The sequence below is a fragment of the Vipera ursinii genome (assembly GCF_947247035.1).
Source record: "Vipera ursinii genome assembly, chromosome: 1".
Classification (NCBI taxonomy): Eukaryota; Metazoa; Chordata; class Lepidosauria; order Squamata; family Viperidae; genus Vipera; species Vipera ursinii.
In genome coordinates this window covers 11,935,272-11,949,358 of record NC_139512.1, presented here as the reverse complement: position 1 = coordinate 11,949,358, position 14,087 = coordinate 11,935,272, and the positions used below count along the sequence as shown (strand labels likewise).

General features: G+C 49.7%; 1 protein-coding gene across 1 annotated transcript in view; it reads right to left on the bottom strand.

Annotated features, from left to right (window-relative positions):
- The window catches only part of PTPRS (protein tyrosine phosphatase receptor type S), a 256,467-nt gene that overhangs the window by 113,270 nt on the left and 129,110 nt on the right, over positions 1–14,087 (bottom strand). Inside the window, 6 exon segments of the mRNA XM_083365216.1 lie at positions 952–992; positions 994–1,045; positions 1,048–1,093; positions 1,231–1,373; positions 4,281–4,862; positions 11,706–11,975. Of these exon segments, the coding sequence (XP_083221342.1) occupies positions 952–992; positions 994–1,045; positions 1,048–1,093; positions 1,231–1,373; positions 4,281–4,862; positions 11,706–11,975 (1,134 nt within the window).

Below are 14,087 nucleotides of genomic sequence, written 5' to 3'. Positions count from 1 at the left end.
AAAGAAAGAAAGAAAGAAAGAAAGAAAGAAAAAAAGAAAAAAGGAAAAACGATCGAGAAACCACCTCATTCTTTCTTTTTTTTCTTTTCCTTTTAAAGCAAAGTTTCATGTTTTATTGCCAGCCAGGATTGGTGCTGTCCCAGGGTGCAACCGTGAAGGGAGACAATCCATTAAACTAAAACCAGCACTATGGTGGCGTGATTGAGACCCGCCCTTACCGTGCCCTCCATCATACTTTCTTTTTTGGGGGGTGGGGGGGGGTGTTTAGGGGAAATGCCGTGACAGTGGATTATGGGAAAGGGAAAAAGGAAGGAGCGAGGGGGGGGAAGGTCTCTCTCTCAAAAATACGGTCACGAAGTCCTCCGCAGCCCTTGGCGTGTTTTCCTCCTGTTCCATCCGACCTCCAGCCAGAGCATTTGACGCTCACAAACCTACATCCCTTTGTGGCCGGAAATCCACACCCCACACACACATACACACCCGCCAGTCGTCCTGGTTAAGCGAACTTTCAGTTTAAGGGAGTCGTGGTTTCTCACCCAGGACAGTGCCACGTTTTCAAGTGAGGTAAGGGGGCGGCCTTAAGAGAGAGTCCACGGCTAGTAGCTTCTTCTCACCCTTTAAGCCCACCGTGCGCCCTCGAAACACAGCCCAACAACGTGATTAAACCAGGCCCAGCCACACAGAGAGACGTTCCCCACACTCCTCTCCTTTGCAGCCAGAAAATAATTCCCTGGATATGCTGGTCCTTAGTGAGCCGAGAGCAGCTAGAGAAACATTAGCTCCTTGCTTAACTCCTACGGGGCAAAAACCACGCGAGGCCCACAGCGTCCGATTCGGCTTGCCCCGAAGCCCCACGCTGGTCACCATTCCACACCTGGACCCCCAGCTGTTGTGTCTCCTGCCTGACCGTGATCCCTTCAGAGAATTCTGGGTAAGAAAAGGGACACCTACTAGACTGCAGCGTGCGCTCCCTGACCTCCGATGTCGGGCTCCAAGGCCAGAGCTGAGCGAGCCGCCAGCTGGAAGACATATTCGGTGTTGGGTTGAGTTCTTTCACCAGGAAGGATGTCACGGGGTCAAACGTCTTCAGAAACTGCAGGCCGGCCGCGGGTGCGAGGGTTGGCAGCCCAAACAAGCAAGAGAAACAAAGAACACAGGCGTGAACGGGGCACAGTCACTCCCGATTTCCCCGCAACGGATTCCCGCTCCCCCCCCCGAAACGGGTCTCACCTCCGGGGTTCCTGGTTTGTTACTGATTTCCTTGTAAAGGAGTTCGTACTTCAGAATAATGTCCTGGCGGGGGGAGCTCCAGGTCAGTAAAATGGTGCTCTCGCTCTTCGCCTCTGCTCGGAAGTTCATCGGCTGCCCGGGAACTAGGGAAAAAGGTAAGGGAGGCGAAGGATGCGTGTGAGAATTGGCGAGGAGGAGACAGAAGACAACTGGATAAATGGGTAGTTCTTGACTTACGACCCAAATCGAGACCAAAATTTCTATTGCTAAGCAAGGCAATGGTTAAGAGAGTCGTTGCCTACGTTGATTTTTACGACTTTTTTTTGCCTTGGTTGGTAAACGAACCAATGCATTTCTTAAGCGAATCGTGCGGTTGTTTTTAAGCGAATCCGGCTTTTTGCATCGATTTTGCCCGTCAGAGGCCCTCCGGGGAAGTTGCAAATGGTGATCACATGATCCCAGGACATCGCAAAGGGTCATAAGTACATGCGGGTTATCTAGTGCCTGAATTCTGATCACATGACCGTGGAGATGCCGCAATGGCCGTAAGTCTGAGGATTGGTTGTAAGCCACTGTTTTCCTTTGTGACCTTCCCAGCCGCCTTCCAACAAGCAAATCAATGGGGGAAGCCGGATTCGCTTAATCAGCATGTGATGGCAATGACTCTCTTGACGATTCCCAGATACCTCCTTAGGTGGCAGCTCGGGGAAGAATGAGCCAATTCCTGGCACGTCAGGAACCGAGTTGATCGATGACTCTGAACAGCCATCCCGAAGTGATTTGGCTGAGGATCCAGCTGGGGAAAGCTTGCAGTGGCCGATGGCCAGCAAAGAGCGGGAGGAAGTGCCTTCTGCACCTGATCCGAGAACACACAGGGCAGAGAAAAGGCAGGAGCAGAGAAGGCCAGCCAGACGACTCAAGAGGTGAGGGCCTCGCCATCTCGATGGGCTGCACCGGAAAGCTGGCTATTTATCACAGCGGACAGACGGAGGGGTTACTGAGAAGAACGTGTTTGTTTTCTTAGCTGTGTGTTTTCTAGTCCTCATGATTCCGGCCTGACTCTGGATTGACACAATGTTTGGAACTGACTCGTGCCTTGGAAAGTCTGGTTTTTTTCTTGCCTTTTGAGCTCCCTTATGTGTGGGTTTAAGTTTGTCAGGTGGAGTTATTGTGTTTGAGCAACTTGTGGACCCTTTTGCCATTGCTCTGTGGACTAACCTTGGTTTGCCCGTGGCTGGACCTAATTGGGACAGTTCTGAGTTTTTGGTGAAGGGAATAGCTGGGGAATATTAATAAATTCACTAAATCACAGTTACACGTGTGTGTGTGTGTGTGTGTGTGTGTGTGTAAGATGGACAGCACAGTGATTCACTTAAAAACTGCAGTGCTTTGCTTAACAACCGGGGTAAAAGAGGTTGTAAAATCTTGTGTGACTCACTGAACAATTGCCTTGCTTAAGAAGGAAAACTTTAGTCCCAATTGTGGTCTTAAGTCAAGGACTACCTGTGTGTAGTTTACATGAACCCACATTTGCCATCTCTTTTCTTCCACCAAATCCATGCAGGATTTGGGGGAAGAAAAAGAAAAGAAAAAAAAAGACTCACGCACAATCTTCTTCTTTTTAACCCTCTTTCTTTGCAGGATCTCAGTTCCATCCAATGGCAATGTTCTCCATTTTATTTCTTTATCATGTTATTTATTTATTATATCTGTATGCTGCCCCTTTTTCATTAAGGTGAATCTCCCTCTCCCTCTTACTCCATTTACTCTCCCTTCAAATCTATGCTGCACAATTCAATCCTTCGTCAACATACTGGCTTTATACCAATTATTCCTGGTCACCATACAAGCCAGCTTCAGTCATAACAGAGCAACAGAATAACAGAGTTGGGAGGGACCATGGAGGTCTTCTAGTCCAACCCCCTGCTCAAGCAGGAAGCCCTATACCACTCCAGACAAAAGGATTCATTCCTGATTCCGTCTCTTCTTGACTGACAGAAGCTACGGCATTCAATTTCTGTACAATGGCAACCGAAATCTATCACAATACAAAGCACTCTTAAATAGCCAACTAGACGCTAATTAAAACTAGTTTATTGGTTGCTGAGCAGTGAAGTGGTTCCGAAGCCCTTTGGGAGAATCAAATGAAGTGCCGTAGCACAGAGGCCCCCAACCTTTTGGGCACCGGGGACTGGTTCTGTGGAGAGAGGTTTTTTCCACGGACTGGAGAGTACGTGGATTTGTGTGCTGCCTGCATCCCACGGATGGGGCTTTGCTTGTTTGTGCGGACCGGTTGTTGGCATTTTGCGGCCCGGTACTGGTCCACGGCCCAGGGGTTGGGGACCCCTGCCATAGCAAGTTAGTTTTATTTATAAATATATCTTGCCTTTATAAATAACTCCATCCTGTGAACACACACAATACTACTTCCTCCTCCTATTTTCTCCACCACCACAACCCTGTGAAGTGGGTTGGGCTGACGGAGAGTGAAACCCCTTGTCACCCAGTTTCATGCCTTAGGTGGGACTAGAACTCACTGCTGCCTAATTATTGGCTCAAAGTCACCCAGCCAGCTTTCTTGCCCATGGTGGACTAGAACTCACCATTCCCTGGTGATTGGCCCAAAGCAACCCAGTCGACTTTCATGCCTTAGGTGGGACTAGAACTCACTGCCGCCTAATTATTGGCCCAAAGCCACCCAGTTGACTTTCATGCCTTAGGTGGGACTAGAACTCACTGTCGCCTAATTATTGGCCCAAAGTCACCCAGTCAACTTTCATGCCTTAGGCGGGACTAGAACTCACTGCTGTCTAATTATTGGCCCAAAGTCACCCAGCTAGCTTTCCTGCCTATGGTGGACTAGAACTCACTATTCCCTGGTGATTGGCCCAAAGCCACCCAGTCGACTTTCATGCTTCAGGCGGGACTAGAACTCACCGCTGCCTAGTTCCTGACCCCAAATCACCCAGCCCCCTTTCATTCCTACGACAGGGCTAGAACTCAAGTCTCCTAGCCCAGCACCTTGACCACTAGACCACGCAACGTCTCACCTCCTTGTTGGGTTTTCACTTGGATGGGATCCGAGAGCGGGCCATCCCCCACCGACGTGAACGCCAAGACCCGCACGGTGTAGGTCTCCTGCTCCAGCAGGCTGCCAACGGTGGTCAAGAGACTATCGTCCACGTTGTGTTTCTGCCAGTTGCTGACTGGCTGGTCGGGCTCCATGGTGTAATACACCCTGTAGCCCCGGATCTGACCGTTGGGTTCCACCGGTTCCTCCCACTGGATGAGCATGGTCGTAGCGCTCAACATCCGGCCTTGAACATTTCGAGGGGCGCTGGCGGGGGCCTGCTCCCCCGTGCGGGTCACAACGGAATCGCTGTGAGGGCCCTGCCCAATTGTGTTCACCGCCGACACCCAGATCTCGTACTCTGAGTTGGGACTAAGACCCCCAATGCTGTAGCGGGTGGTGGTGATGTCCTCCTTGATTTGATACGGCCCGTCCTGACTCTTGGACTTATACTCGATCACGTAATAGGAGACGGGGTCCGGGTTTCCGGAGTCCCAGGTTATGGTGATGCTGGTGGCCGTGGTCTCGGTGACAACGGGGGTGCCTGGAGCTTTGGGAAAGGCTGAGAAAATGGGAAGAATTGATGAAAAGAACACAGTCGCGCCCGGTGCATGCGCTACGTTTCACCCGGCGTGCGGCGTAGGGGGTAGCATTTATTGAAGAAGAGTGGCTGAAATGTTCCCGGCCTAGTTAGGTGGATTTTACCAACCTCCTTAACCAATCTGGAAAGTGTTCAGCTCAAGGGTCGGCAGCACTGAGGTGTGCCCAGCGCTAAAAAAGTGGCCGTTTGCTTGCAAGTATAGGTAGCCGTCAACGTACGACCACAATTGTGCCCCAAACGTACAAGGCTACTAGGAGTAGGCAACCACGGCTCTTTTATGACTCATGGACTTCAACTCCCAGAATTCCTGAGTCAGCATAGCTGACCCAGGAATTCTGGGAGTTGAAGTCCATGAGTCATAAAAGAGCCGAGGTTGCCCACCCCTGGGCTAAGTAAGCCAAGAGATTGGATAGGTGAGTTTTGCCCCGTTTTATCTCACCGTTGTTAAGGCAGTCACCGCAACTGTTAAGGGAGCAACACGCTGGGCAACTGGTTCACATTTACGACCGTTGCAACGTCCTGCAATCTCCCTTCGACAAGCAAAGTCAACAGGGAAGCCAGATCGACTTAACCACTGGCTCACTAGCTTAATAACTGCAGCGATTCACTTAACAACCGGGGCAAGAAAGGTCGTAAAGCGGGAACAAAACTCGCTTCGCAACCGTCTGGCACAGCAACGGAAGTTTGGGGCTCCGTTGTGGTCGTCAAGTCGAGACGGCCTGTATTTGTTTGCCAACCTGTGCAGTCACTTAACGATTGTGTCTTTGAGTGGCAGGACAACGGTGGCTGAACGAGGCAATCACTTGGGTGCCTTACTTAACAACTGCAATGACCTACTTGGGTGCCTTACTTAACAACTGCAATGACCTACTTGGGTGCCTTACTTAACAACTGCAATGACCTACTTGGGTGCCTTACTTAACGACTGCAGCGACCTACTTGGGTGCCTTACTTAACAACTGCAATGACCTACTTGGGTGCCTTACTTAACAACTGCAATGACCTACTTGGGTGCCTTACTTAACAACTGCAATGACCTACTTGGGTGCCTTACTTAATGACTGCAGTGACCTACTTGGGTGCCTTACTTAACAACTGCAATGACCTACTTGGGTGCCTTACTTAACGACTGCAATGACCTACTTGGGTGCCTTACTTAACGACTGCAGTGACCTACTTGGGTGCCTTACTTAACAACTGCAATGACCTACTTGGGTGCCTTACTTAACAACTGCAATGACCTACTTGGGTGCCTTACTTAATGACTGCAGTGACCTACTTGGGTGCCTTACTTAACGACTGCAGTGACCTACTTGGGTGCCTTACTTAATGACTGCAATGACCTACTTGGGTGCCTTACTTAATGACTGCAATGACCTACTTGGGTGCCTTACTTAACGACTGCAGTGACCTACTTGGGTGCCTTACTTAACGACTGCAGTGACCTACTTGGGTGCCTTACTTAACGACTGCAGTGACCTACTTGGGTGCCTTACTTAACAACTGCAATGACCTACTTGGGTGCCTTACTTAACGACTGCAGTGACCTACTTGGGTGCCTTACTTAACGACTGCAATGACCTACTTGGGTGCCTTACTTAACGACTGCAATGACCTACTTGGGTGCCTTACTTAACGACTGCAGTGACCTACTTGGGTGCCTTACTTAACGACTGCAGTGACCTACTTGGGTGCCTTACTTAACAACTGCAATGACCTACTTGGGTGCCTTACTTAACAACTGCAATGACCTACTTGGGTGCCTTACTTAACGACTGCAATGACCTACTTGGGTGCCTTACTTAACGACTGCAATGACCTACTTGGGTGCCTTACTTAACGACTGCAGTGACCTACTTGGGTGCCTTACTTAACGACTGCAGTGACCTACTTGGGTGCCTTACTTAACAACTGCAATGACCTACTTGGGTGCCTTACTTAACAACTGCAATGACCTACTTGGGTGCCTTACTTAACGACTGCAATGACCTACTTGGGTGCCTTACTTAACGACTGCAATGACCTACTTGGGTGCCTTACTTAACGACTGCAATGACCTACTTGGGTGCCTTACTTAACGACTGCAATGACCTACTTGGGTGCCTTACTTAACGACTGCAATGACCTACTTGGGTGCCTTACTTAACGACTGCAGTGACCTACTTGGGTGCCTTACTTAACGACTGCAGTGACCTACTTGGGTGCCTTACTTAACAACTGCAATGACCTACTTGGGTGCCTTACTTAACAACTGCAATGACCTACTTGGGTGCCTTACTTAACGACTGCAATGACCTACTTGGGTGCCTTACTTAACGACTGCAATGACCTACTTGGGTGCCTTACTTAACGACTGCAATGACCTACTTGGGTGCCTTACTTAACGACTGCAATGACCTACTTGGGTGCCTTACTTAACGACTGCAATGACCTACTTGGGTGCCTTACTTAACGACTGCAATGACCTACTTGGGTGCCTTACTTAACGACTGCAATGACCTACTTGGGTGCCTTACTTAACAACTGCAATGACCTACTTGGGTGCCTTACTTAACGACTGCAATGACCTACTTGGGTGCCTTACTTAACGACTGCAATGACCTACTTGGGTGCCTTACTTAACGACTGCAGTGACCTACGTCTGTTAACGGCACAGCTCTGAGGCCTCTTTCCTTTCCATCAACCATTCACCCCACTGCCAGGTTCAAGACAGTAGTGGCCAAAATTGTGGAAACCTTTTGGGAAAAGTGTACAGTAGACATGCCACCTTTGGTTAAGTTTCCACCCTTTTTCCTTCTAATTTCTTTATAACTGCAGCCCAGTTCACTTAATAATACTATTTTACATCGCTTTCTGGGCGACCGGTCAACTCTTTGCACCATTACTTGAATTTTATTACGTTTTACAAGCTCACTAAACGAAAGAACACAAAAAAACCCCAGCGATCACATAACACACTGACAAATGAGAGCCACCCGATTGGTTCTCTAAACGCTCGTGCTCATTGGCTACAATCAGATGAAGGAAAGCTACCTGATATCCACCTAAGCAAGTTGTGCTTCCTTTTTCTGGTTATTTGGCTATATCACTTTTCATAGAGTACAGCACAGACAATTGAACAAACTTTGTTGCCTTCCATTCTCGATTAAATTATCTTTCCATTGATATATAATTTTATGGTACTAAAAAAAAAGGTAAAGGTTCCCCCGCACATGCGTGCTAGTCGTTTCCGACTCTAGGGGCCGGTGCTCATCTCCGTTTGAAAGCCGAAGAGCCAGCGCTTGTCCGAGGACGTCTCCGTGGTCATGTGGCCGGCATGAGTGGACGCCAAAGGCGCACGGAACGCTGTTACCTTCCCACCGTAGTGGTCCCTATTTTTCTACTTGCATTTTTACCTGCTTTCGAACTGCTAGGTTGGCAGAAGCTGGGACGAGTAACAGGCGCTCACTCTGTTACGCGGCACTTGGGATTCGACCCGCCAAACTGCTTAGCCATCAAACCTCAAAAATACACTTTTCCCAAAAGGTTTCCACAATTTTGGCCACTACTGTAGTTTTCCTATCCTTAAGGGCAATCCTCTACTTACAACTATAATGGAGCCTGCATATCGCTGACCTAAGTCACGAGAGTCCTATTACAGCCTTTTTTGTGTGTGTGATGGGCGTGAAACAAAGGCCATGGCGGTAAGGTGACCCCCCACGGTCGTTAAGCAAACGTTGACGTGGTTAAGCGAAGCCACAATTCGCGGTGAGCTCGGTTTTGCAGACCAGCGGAATTAACCATGTTTGGCCAAATGCCAAACTTTGAGTAGAGTTCCCGTGAATGCAGCTACCTCGCTGAACATCTGGAGGGTCTGATGGTCTGGATTTTGGAAGCAAGTCGCGAGTAGCCCCAAGGTAGGTCTGTCACAGCTTAGAACGGTCGCTAAGCGAAGCGACCGGTTGTAAATCAAGGGTCACCTGTTTAGATTTTACTCCTTTGATCTTGCTGCCTCTTGCATCTGGGGCAGAAGATGAAAGCTCTCTGCTTTTGGCCATCTTTGAAGCATCCGTGATGTTCTAGATCAGTCTTTCTGCCCTTTAAGATGGGTGGACATCAACTCCCAGAATTCCCCAGCCAGTTGGACTCCAGCCATCTTAATGGGCACGCGGTTGGGAAAGACTGTTCTAGATTGTTAACTAATGCTGGATCATCTTGGCCTTTGAAACGACCCAATTATCCCCTTTGTTTTTCTCTGTGACCGTTCCCCAAAATACAGATGTTATCGCACCTCTGTTTTCCTTCAGGTCAACGCACACAAATTACATCCAGATCACTCTTTGTGGCACCAGGGCAGGGGAGGTGCCCACTGCTGTTTCACTCTTGTCAAACGCTCCTCGTGCTCTTATTACAGAATCACACTGGGGGAAGGGGCCTTGGAGGTCTTCTAGTCCAACCCGCAAAGACACAGTGGCATGCCCGAAGAGCCCACAAACCGGCCACAAGACCTACGCAAAAGTACACGGGAGGCAGGCATGCGTCTCCGGGACGTGGATGCACGAAGCAAAGGGGACATGCTGAGGTTCCCTATGGACCTTGTTTGCAAACAACTTGGCGGGCGTGGGGTGTCGTGCAGCCCCCCCACACACACACTCCAGGGAACATTGGAGGGCAATCCGGGAACACATGCACAGGCTGATGTCACATCATGCAACAACGTTCTTCTCGTGCACAGCTCTGACTCAACGTAGGAGCCCGGAATCAGAGTGAGTCAGAAGTCACAACCCCCCAGGAAAATGCAGAGGCAAGTCATGTGATCCATTTCAGGTATTTTCCAGAACAGGTAGTCCTCGACTTACGACCATTCGTTGGAAGTTACGAGGGCGCTGAAAGAAAGGTTGCTTACAGCTGCTTCCTTACGCTGGCAACCGCTGAATTGTCCCCCCTGGTTACATGATACAAATTCAGGCGCTTGGCAAATGGCTGGACCCCCCTGGGATCCTGTGGCTGCCATTTGAAACCTTTGCAGCAAGCAAAGTCAAGCGCGGGAGCCAGATTCGCTGTACGACCACACGATTCACTTAACGACGACAGGGGTTCGCTTAAGAATCGTGGCAAAAAAGCCCGTAAAACCGGGTACGCTTCGCTGAACAGCTGCCTTGCTCCGCCACAGAAGCGCCGGGCCCGCTCGTCGTAAGTGGAGGACTATCTGCAGAACGTCCGCGAGCTGCAATCCACGTAGCTAAAGGCGAGACGTGCAGTCTCAAACATTTGACTGTCTTTCCCCCCCACACACACACACACGAATCCTAAATAAATAGGATTCCCACTTGCAACTTCAAGGCATTCGATTTTGGTTCTGCCAACCAGCGGAAGGGACAGGACGGAATCGAGCAGAGGAAACGGGGGAAAAATGACGGACATGCACATGTAGACAGGAGATCTCGGTTACGGAGAGGTTGTCTCGCCTAACCGACATCCCCTTTCGCCTGAAAGGACTCAAAAAAAAAACAACAAACAAACCCACAAACAAACTCATTTTTAACAGTTTTGCCAAACAGCGTGGTCCAATGGAACACCCAGACATCCACACCGAACTGGGAGTTGTATGCTGTGGGAAAGCCGCTGTGGATCAAGCTAAGCTCCGCCATCGGGAGAAATCAAGAGGGAATTTTTTTTCAGGAGGCCACTGGACTTTCTTGTTCTTCCTATGAAGACGTTTCGCTTCTCATCCAGGAAGCTTCTTCAGTTCTGACTGGATGGTGGGGAAGGGAAGGATTTATATTCCTGGCAGGTCCTTTGCATCCTTTTAGAGCAGGGGTGTCAAACTGCTGGCCCGCGGGCTGGATGTGTCATGGCGAAACCGCACTCACCCCATTGCCGGCGATGGGAAAAAAAAGTCACGATACGTCGCGAACCTATCACGTGATGTTGCGCATTTGACACTCCTGATTTAATGAGTCATTGTTGTGATTCAGGGTCAGCCTGTGGGTTCGGCAGTTGGGTCGGACGACTCAGAGGAGGAGGAGGAGGGGGGTGTTGAAGAGCTTGCTGAGGGGGTTGGACAGCTTGATGAGAGCCCTCAGCCAGGCCCCTCCCACCTGGTCACGACGCAGACCCAGCTGTGTGAGCCTGACAGCGTGGATGAAGATGACCCACAGCTGGCCCTGTTCAAGGACGCCCGACGCAGGAGGCAGTCAATCAGGAGTAAACAGAGGAAGGCAATGGGGCACCTCGGAAGGAGGCAGAGAGAAGCCACGCCCTGAACTGTATAAAAGGGGAATGCGTGGGAGGGCTGGTTTGCTGAAGGCAACCGCTTGAAAAGCTCCTGTTTCTTGGTTCCTGTCTTGTTCTGTTTGTTTTTGTATCAATAAATTTGGCAGGCGTAATTCCAGCCTCTTGCCTTCTTGTAAAAGGGGTTGTCCCTGCCTTTTCTGCAGGGCCGGTAGCAGGCTGGTACAGAACAGTCATTGAGGCCGCTTGGAGGGGTCCTTTGCCCCACTCGGGTGACCCTGAGGACACAGATAAACCTCCAAGCGGCCTCAACGACTCTCTACAAGGAGGCAAATGACCGGCTGTCTGCAAGGAGTATAAATCCTCCCATTTCACCCACCATCCAGCCGGAACTGAAGAAGCTTCTAGGATGAGAAGCGAAACGTCTTCAAAGAAAAACAAGAAAGTCCAGTTGCCTCCTGGGGAAAAAAAAGCACCTTTGGGAGAACCGTGACCTGGATCGACAGAGAATCTCAAATCCAGAGTGAAGATCACCAGGACCAAGCCAGCCAAAAGGAGACCGAATCGGATCAAGGAATGGTGCAAACTTACATTTGACGGTGATCTGGGCCACGGCTTCAATGACACCCAGGCTAGACATGGCGACACAGGTGTAGTTGGCGGAGTCTTTGACGTCGGTCAACTCAAGGACGTTGCGTCCCACCGGCATGTCGTCCTCCGGCGTCAAATCTTCGGCCCCCTGCATCCATTTGACGTACGGCATCGGCGAGCCCACCGCCACGCAGGTGATGTTCACGTTCCCGCCCGGCATGATCTCGTGGCTGGTGGGCGGGATGGAGAATCGGGGAGCCACGCGCCGCACTGCGGACGAAACGCACAGCGGTAACAAAACAAAACGGAAATAAAAGGGGGGGGGGAAAAAGGAGGAGAAAAAAAGAGAGAAGGAAAAAAAAATAAAAGATAAGGAGGGGACAAAAAGAGCAGAAGAGAATTTAAACAACAGGTGGGGCTTGCGTTGCTTGTTAAGTTCCTTCATATTTTTTTTTCAAAATTAAAAAAAAGGCTAAAATTAAAAAAAAATTATCAGAATGCTAAAGAAATCAATCAAGAAATGGGGGGGTGGGGAAGGGGAAATAAACAGAACTTCGAAAAGAATTACTTTCACAAACGATATATAGAGAATATAGACATCAAAGCAATATTTCATAGCAACAGAGTTCCAATGATCAGTTTGAGACCTGTCATCATCACAGCACAGATATAGACACAAAAATTTATTAGCAATTTCTCATCTTTGGAAAAAGCAAAGAGAGGGCAGAAGCGCGTCCAGATGGGGGTGGGTGGGTCCCTCATACACCTTGGCATATTGGGGGGTGGGATTTCTATTTCCCACCACCCCAACCCTGAGGGGCTACCAACTTGCCAGATGAAAACGTGGGATTTGGTCGGCATTCCCTTTAAAATCTGGATCCTGGTTTAGGGAAGAGATAAAAATCCTGGATAAACAATGGGGGTGGGGTGGGGTGGGGGCTCCTCAAAGCCCACCCCCTAAAAAACAAACAAAAAGGAAGACGGGGAGAATGGCTTTTTACAGGCAGTCCTCAACATAACAACCATTCGTTTAGTGACCATGCACTGGAAAAAGCGGGCCAAGACTGTTTTGCACACTTACGCCTGTTGCAGCGTTCCCTATGGCAGGGGTAGGCAACGTTGGCTCTTTTATGACTGGTGGACTTCAACTCCCAGAATTCCTGAGCCAGGGTGGCTCAGCTTGGAAACCTCTCCCTTTTCTCTCAGCGTGGCTGGCTCAGGAATTCTGGGAGTTGAAGTCCACGAGTCATAAAAGGGCCAAGTTTGAAGACCCCTGACATAAGATAGATAGATAAGATAGACTGTCCAGATCCTCCTGTATCTTAAGCCTGTCTTCTGGGGTGTTGGCTATTCCTGCCAGCTTGGTGTCGTCTGCAAATTTGATGAGTTCCCCATCTATCCCCTCATCCAAATCGTTGATGAAGATGTTGAGGAGCGCTGGGCCCAGAACAGAGCCCTGGGGCACCCCACTACACACTTCCTTCCATATGGATGCGGTTCCATTTGAGGACCACACATTGACGAGATATACCTATTTCCCTTAACCCAGAGGTAGGCAACCTCGGCTCTTTGATGACTCGTGGACTTCAACTCCCAGAATTCCTGAGCCAGCCATGCTGAGGGGACAGGGAGAGGTTTCCATGCTGAGCTATGCTGGCTCAGGAATTCTGGGAGTTGAAGTCCACGAGTCATCAAAGAGCCAAGGTTGCCTACCCCTGCCCTATGGTCATGTAACCACAATTCGGACGCTTGGCAACCGGGTTCGTATTTATGACGGTCGCAGCGTCCTGGGGGAGCGGTCACACGATCCCCTTTTTGCGGCCTTCTGACTTGGAAGATCAACCAGGAAGCCAGATTCACTTAATAACCGTCTCACTCACTTAATAACCGCAGCGATTCGCTTAAGAACGGCGGTGGGGACAATCGTAAAACGGTGAGGGGGGGGGGAAACCTCACTTAAGATCCATCTGGCTTAGCAGCGGAAAGGTCGAGCTCAATTTTGAGTCATTTTGAGAAATTCCCATCGGCACCTCTAAAATGTGGGAGGCCGGATTTTCGGAAAGCCAACGTTTGTTCTAGATGGCCACTGTTGGGAAAGTGATGATAAAACAGCTGTGTTTCACATCTGGATATCCAGTCCTCCTTGAGGGTTATGAGTTACTACCATTCATTTAGGGCAGGGGTCTTCAAACTTGGCCACTTAAAGACAAGTCTTAAAGTGGCCAAGATTGAAGACCCCTGATTTAGCAACTGTTTGAAGTTACAGCAATACTGAAAAAAAAGTGGCTTACAACCGGTCCTCACATTTACAACCATCGTAGCCCCCCATGGTCATGTAATCAACATTTGGGGACCTAGCAATGGTGGTTTACCATGGTTGCA